The 6,901-nt window shown below is 51.9% G+C and overlaps 1 protein-coding gene across 2 annotated transcripts; it reads left to right on the top strand.

Moving 5' to 3' along the window:
* The first annotated feature begins 254 nt into the window (after positions 1 to 254).
* LOC116400388 (spectrin beta chain, non-erythrocytic 1-like) lies at positions 255 to 6,672 on the top strand. Of its 2 annotated transcripts, XM_031878196.1 has the most exons (17): positions 255 to 564; positions 667 to 756; positions 990 to 1,250; positions 1,335 to 1,465; positions 1,574 to 1,630; positions 1,673 to 1,778; positions 1,866 to 2,240; positions 2,470 to 2,714; positions 3,047 to 3,185; positions 3,362 to 3,446; positions 3,713 to 3,909; positions 4,143 to 4,252; positions 4,389 to 4,437; positions 4,580 to 4,776; positions 4,868 to 5,041; positions 5,147 to 5,189; positions 5,314 to 6,672. In XM_031878196.1, the coding sequence occupies exons 1-17, from the start codon at positions 340 to 342 to the stop codon at positions 5,524 to 5,526; spliced, it is 2,697 nt and encodes an 898-aa protein (XP_031734056.1). In that variant the 5' UTR covers positions 255 to 339; the 3' UTR covers positions 5,527 to 6,672. The 2 variants fall into 2 exon arrangements, with proteins under 2 accessions (XP_031734056.1, XP_031734055.1); XM_031878195.1 differs by having other exon boundaries at positions 1,574 to 1,778.
* The last annotated feature ends 229 nt before the right edge of the window (positions 6,673 to 6,901 follow it).

The raw sequence follows: 6,901 nt of genomic DNA, 5'->3' as shown, positions 1-6,901 counted from the left end.
CTGTTTTCTGTCCTGGCCCCACAGTGGTGGAATGAACTCCCCACTGACGTCAGGACAGCAGAGTCGCTGCCCATCTTTCATCAGCCTGAAAACTCACCTCTTCAAGAAGTACTACCCTGAGCCTTCCACTCACCACTTATTGTATTCATACTAGTTTGTTTCTGTACTTTTGCTCTGGTTTATTTTCTTAGAGGCTTGTTTAAAGGAGATGCACTCATGACTTCTGGTGACTAGTAGTTCTCTTGAATACCTATGTTGAAAACACTTATTGTAAGTCGCTTTAGATAAAAGCTAAATGAATGTAATGTAGTACTAGTAGTAACTGTGGTTGTCCCGTAGATGCTGGAGAAGCAGGTGGAGGTGCGGCAGAAGGAGGTGGTGGAGCTGCAGACCCAGGTCAAGGCTCTGGGTCAGGAGGTGAAGGACACTGACGAGGTGGACGGGCGGAGGCAGCTGGTGGAGATGAAGTTCCAGGAGCTGCTGGATCCACTTCGCCGCCGCAAGAACTTCCTGGTGGAGTCCAGAGAGGTTCACCAGTTCAACCGAGATGTGGAGGATGAGATCGTACGTACCCAGAGAGTCCAGAGTCTCGTGAAGTGGTCTCTTACCATATAAATGTCTCTGTATTAAACCTGCAGAAGGCTCAGGGTGTGTTTTGTCTTTCAGCTGTGGGTCCAGGAGAGGATGGCCGTGGCCACGTCCTCGGACCACGGGCACAACCTGCAGACGGTCCAGCTGCTCATCAAGAAGAACCAGGTGAGATGAACCGGAGACAGAGAGTCCTGTAGACCTGGATCGGGAGATCATTTCTAGCCTCTGATCATGTTTCATTGTAAACAACCAATCGGTGTTTAAATCAACAGGAGAGCTAGTAACGTTAGCAGCACCACTAGCGGCTAACCAACGGAGGTTCACTTCAGTTACATTATGATGCCTTCAGGCTCTGCTCAGGTAAACTATAATGTTCTCATGACGCTCTTCCTCCTCAGACCCTGCAGAAGGAGATCCAGGGTCATCAGCCTCGTATTGACGACATCCTGCAGCGCAGCCGGAGCCTCCTGGGGGACGTGATCCGGCAACGTCTGGACGACCTGCAGGAGCTGTGGCGGCAGCTGACGGAGGAGGTGGAGCTTCGCCACGGCCGTCTGGAGGAGGCGCACAAGGCCCAGCAATACTACTTCGACGCCGCCGAAGCCGAGGCCTGGATGAGCGAGCAGGAGCTGTACATGATGTCAGAGGAGAAGGCCAAGGTGGGGGGGGTTCTGATAAATGTGATAAATACTGAACAGATAAAACTATGTACGATGTTGTAAACGTGTTGTCGTTCTCTCCAGGACGAGCTGAGCGCCGTCACCATGCAGAAGAAGCACCAGATCGTGGAGCAGGCGGTGGAGGACTACGCCGAGACCGTCCACCAGCTGTCCAAGACCAGCAGGGGACTGGTGGCCGACGGGCACCCGGAGAGGTGAGTTTTACTGCACCTGTGAGGACACTCGGATCAATTCATATGTTGTTCACCCAACGACCCTGGACCAAACGCTGTCCTCTTCCTGTGTGTGTGTGTGTGTGTCAGTGAGCGAATCAGCATGCGGCAGTCTCAGGTGGATAAGCTGTACGCGGGCTTGAAGGACCTATCAGAGGAGAGGCGGGGCAAACTGGACGAGAGGCTCCGCCTCTTCCAGCTGAACCGGGAGGTGGACGACCTGGAGCAGTGGATCGCTGAGCGGGAGGTGGTGGCCGGGTCTCACGAGCTGGGACAGGACTACGAGCACGTTACGGTACATTATAAATATATATATATCTACAACCACCACCACGACCTGAGAGTGTCTTTAGTCACCTGACCTCTGACCTCCTGTGCTCAGATGTTGCAGGAGCGTTTCCGTGAGTTTGCTCGGGACACCGGAAACATCGGTCAGGAGCGAGTGGACGCTGTCAACCGTCTGGCGGACGAGCTGATCAACGCCGGTCACGGCGACGCGGCGACGGTGGCGGAGTGGAAGGACGGGCTGAACGAGGCCTGGGCCGACCTGCTGGAGCTCATTGACACCCGGACGCAGATCCTCGCCGCCTCCTTTGAGCTCCACAAGTTCTACCACGACGGAAAGGAGATCCTGGGACGCATCATGGACAAGCAGAAGAAGCTGCCGGAGGAGGTCGGCCGTGACCAGAACACGGTGGAGACGCTCCAGAGGATGCACACCACCTTCGAACACGACATCCAGGCCCTGGGAACACAGGTCGGTCACACCTACCTGGCTTTATGGGGACACAGTGGGTTTATGGAGACACACAGTGGGTTTATGGAGACACACAGTGGGTTTATGGGGACACAATGGGTTTATGGGGACACAGTGGGTTTATAGAGACACAATAGGTTTTTAAACGTGACCCCAGTCGGTCCCTCACTGTGAGGGTTCCAGGTGATCATTCAGTCATACCTGTTTGACCGTTTTACCCCGTGTGCAGGTGAGGCAGCTGCAGGAGGACGCGGTGCGCCTCCAGTCGGCGTACGCCGGAGACAAAGCCGACGACATCCAGCGGAGAGAGAGCGAGGTGCTGGAGGCCTGGAGGAGTCTGCTGGAGGCCTGTGACGGACGCAGGCTTCGCCTCCTCGACACCGGGGACAAGTTCAGGTTCTTCAGTTTGGTCCGAGACCTCCTGCTGTGGATGGACGACGTGATCCGGCTCATCGAGAACCAGGAGAACCCTAGGTAGGCCCTCCTCACCTCCTCATCTGTGTCGTTCTGTGTTCACCTCCTCCTCTCGAGGCCCAGGAGAACCCCAGGAAGGGTCAGGGGTAGGCCGAGTCCTCTACGGTCTGAAGGACGGTCCATCGTTGGATGGAGCTGTTCACCTCTTCCTCCTCTCATCCTACTCACCTTCTCTACCTCCACCACCTCCTCCTGTGTGTCGTTCTGTGTTCCCCTCCACCTCCTGTGTGTCGTTCTGTGTTCTCACCTCCGCTCCTCCTCCTCACCTCCTTCTGTGTTCGCCTCCACTCCTCCTCCACCTCACCTCCTCCTGTGTGTCGTTCTGTGTTCAGAGACGTGTCGTCGGTGGAGCTCCTGATGAACAACCATCAGGGAATTAAGGCCGAGATCGACGCACGAAACGACAGCTTCACCTCCTGCATCGAGCTGGGGAAGAGCCTGCTGGCCAGGAAACACTACGCTTCAGAGGAGGTGGGGAGGAGGTAGTGGAGAGGATGTGAGGTGGAGGAGGAACTATTAGAACTGGTCGAACATTTTTCATACTTAATATTTTTAACTTTGTTTGCTGCTGCTACAAACAAATTTCCCCCTGGGGATGAATACATTATCTATCTAACAGGTGCTAACAGGTGTTGGTGTTTTTTCAGATCAAAGAGAAGCTGCTGCAGCTGACGGACAAAAGGAAAGAGATGATTGACAAGTGGGAGGACCGGTGGGAGTGGCTACGACTCAGTAAGATTCACACGTTCATCATGAATACTGTCACAGGTCACAGCTGACTGGACACTGCAGTGATCGCTGATGAGTCATCGTTGTTGAAGACTCCTCAGGCTCTCACTGTCCTTTTGATGAAGAGCTGACTGAGCTTCTTTTTCTTCTTCTTCTACCCCCCCCCCCCCCTCCTTACAGTCCTGGACGTGCTCCAGTTCTCCCGTGATGCCGGTGTTGTTGTTGTTGTTGTTGTTGAGGTCTGACTCCCCCCCCCCCCCCCCTTACAGTCCTGGAGGTGCACCAGTTCTCCCGTGATGCCGGTGTAGCTGAGTCCTGGTTGCTGGGTCAGGAGCCGTACCTGTCCAGTAGAGAGATGGGTCAGAGTGTGGACGAAGTGGAGAAGCTTATCAAACGTCACGAGGCCTTCGAGAAGTCCGCTGCCACCTGGGAGGAGCGCTTCTCTGCTCTGGAGAGGCTGACTACGGTGAGCAGGGGGGGTTAAATCATGGTGTTTTTGCTCAAGGGCACTTTGGCAGAGGGCCAACCGGCACCTCTCCAGCTACCAGTTGACACTCTGTACTCCATCCATTCGGGGACTTGAACGGGCGACCCTCTGGGTCTGAGCTCCCACAGACTCCTCCTCTTTCTACGTGTCGCTGTGATGTCAGAGGTCTCTCCAGCCAATTACAGCTGTCCGTTTGTCTGTCTGTCTTCCAGTTGGAGCTGCTGGAGGTGAGGAGGCTGCAGGAGGAAGAGGAGAGGATGAGGAGGCCACCGTCTCCAGAGCCGGTAGTGGTTCACGAGGAGGAGGAGGCTCATCAGCAGAGGTGAGAGTTCACTTGTTCACTCACTTTCATTCGTTCACTCTTTCATTCACTCTTTCGTTCACTTACTCCTTCACTCGCTTTCTCGTTCACTCACTCACTCGTTCACTCACACACTGCTGTGTTTCTGTGTCCTCAGCGGACTCGTCACTCAGAACGGACTCACTTCAGACCAGGACTCTCCTCGGGTCAGTGCTCAATGTTTAATGAGCCTCACTTCTGTGTGTGGTAGTGGTACTGATAATGATTTTGTTGATACCAGTCCCTGTGTGTGGTAGTGGTAGTGGTAGTGGTTTTGTTGATACCTGTCCCTGTGTGGTTCCGTCTCAGGATGGTGTGGACGGTGGAGATCTGGTGAACGGTGTTTGTGAACCGAGCCCCGGCGCATCTCCGACCTCTGGCAGGAAGAGTAAGACCAGCCAGTCGTCCATGCTGCCCTCCAGGAACCAGGACTCAGGCGCCCAGTTTGAGGGACTCCTGCACCGCAAACACGAGTGGGAGGCTCCCAACAAGAAGGCCTCCAACAGGTGACCCCCCCCCCCCACATACGTCTCACTCCGCCCCATGAACCCCTTCACTCTCTGAACCTCTGAAACCCCTCTGCTCTGTGGTTGACAGGTCGTGGCACAACGTGTATTGCGTCATCAACAACCAGGAAGTAGGTTTCTACAAAGACAGCAAGGCAGCGGCTCAGGGAGTCCACTACCACAACCAGGTCCCTGTGAGCCTGAAGGAGGCCACCTGTGACGTGGCCTCGGACTACAAGAAGAAGAAACACGTGTTCAAACTCCGGTAACGAGCCTCTGGTCTCTCATCACACTCTTCATCAGCTGCTCTTCATTACACTCTTCATCACACTCTTCACACTCTTCATCACACTCTTCCTCTTTGTTTCAGAGTCACGGATGGAAACGAGTTTCTGTTTCAAGCCAAAGATGAAGTGAGTAAAAGTACTAATACCACTATGTAGAAGTACAAGGAATACGAGTAAAAGTCCTGCATTGAAAACTTGACTTAAGTAAAAGTGCAACTAGTTGTAAGTACTTGTGTGTCGCCCCCTGCAGGAGGAGATGAGCACCTGGATCCAGGCCGTCCTGAACGCCGGTGGCGACCGCTCCTCCGAGGTGCAGGGCGGTGGGGGGGGCAGCCCCGGCACACCACCGACGTCCGGCCGCGCTCAGACGCTGCCGACTGAGTCGAGTCCCGGCAAGAGAGAGAAGGACAAAGAGAAGGACAAAGAGAAACGATTCAGTCTGTTCAGCAAGAAGAAACAGTAGAGAATCAAACCCGCGGGCTCTTTGGTGAAACCCGCGCTGATGTCACCGCTGAACAGCCAATGACGGGGGTTTTTACAGCCGTCAAAGTTTCACCAAAGTGCGATGTTGGGGTTGTTTATTTGTGTTTTTATATATTTCTGATGTGATTCTCTTCTCTGTTTTCAGACATTGTGGCGTTAACGGCGGTTTCTATTTACACTTTGTGATGTAACTGTTGTTGTTGTTGACGTCGGTAAACAACAACAAACAGCGGATTAAATCTGACGCGTCGACAGAAAGATTCTCTCGCTCTGTTTTTTTTGAGTATTCGCCCGTTTGCAGACGATTAACCGCCGTTTCTTCACAACATCTGAACCGACTTTAGTGACGTCAGCAGGAACACTTTCATTTGTTTGGTTTTTACTTTTTAGTTGAAGTTATTTTTGTACTTTTGAGATTGTTTTGACACAAGTTATGTCTTCAGTTCTGAGACGACGTCCTCAGAGACGACCTCACCGTTGAGAAATTGGACCAATAGTGCATTTTGTTTTATTGTTTTTTCACTCAGTGATTTTCTTTTTTTGGTCTTAAAATCATCCAATCTCCTGGAGGGTCCTCGGGTGCCTGGAGGGTCCTCGGGGTCCTAGAGGCGTACAGGTCCTGGAGGTCTTTTTGGTCTTAAAACCCTCCGATCACCGTGAAGGAGGAGTCTCGATGTACAAAATGTCCACCTGCATGCTTCATCAGGCCTGAAAACACTCACCTGAATCTAAAAGTCTTCTTCTTTGGTTCTGACCCGGTTCAGATGTAAACCCTTAAAGCTCGATGTTAGCCGGTTTAATCGTAGACGGACAGAAGAAGCTTCGCTCGCTTATCGTTGGCTCTTTTCTGCTCTTTGTATCTTATCGTACCCAACATGTGTGGAAGTTAACGGCATCTTTACTGCACAATCAGAACTAAATCTATAGGAATGAAGAAGAATATCAGAACTACATCTATAGGAATGAAGAAGAAGAATATCAGAACTACATCTATAGGAATGAAGAATATTTAAACCGACCGTAGACCATAACGGCTTTTCTCATGTATGAAACTGCACCTGTAGACTTTAAAAGCTTCTCTCTCTCTGTCAATATGTGCGATGTCATTAAAGCTTTTAAACTTTAAGCTTCCTGTTGTTTCATTATAAATTAATTCATTCAGAATCTGGGATTTTATCCAAAATATAAAGATCTTAAGTTTATGATCACAGAAGACAAAGAAACCGGAACCAGAAACTGGGTCCACAGGGTACGGGAGGATTGTCAGGGTCCTCAGTGTCCACAGGGTACGGGAGGGTCCTCAGGTCCTCTGAGATGTAGTGGAGAAGTAGAAAGTACAATGAAGTTGTACTAAT

The sequence above is a fragment of the Anarrhichthys ocellatus genome, unplaced genomic scaffold, assembly GCF_004355925.1.
Source record: "Anarrhichthys ocellatus isolate YVR2014 unplaced genomic scaffold, GSC_Weel_1.0 scaffold165, whole genome shotgun sequence".
NCBI classification, from domain to species: domain Eukaryota; kingdom Metazoa; phylum Chordata; class Actinopteri; order Perciformes; family Anarhichadidae; genus Anarrhichthys; species Anarrhichthys ocellatus.
This window is presented reverse-complemented; position numbering and strand designations above follow the sequence as displayed.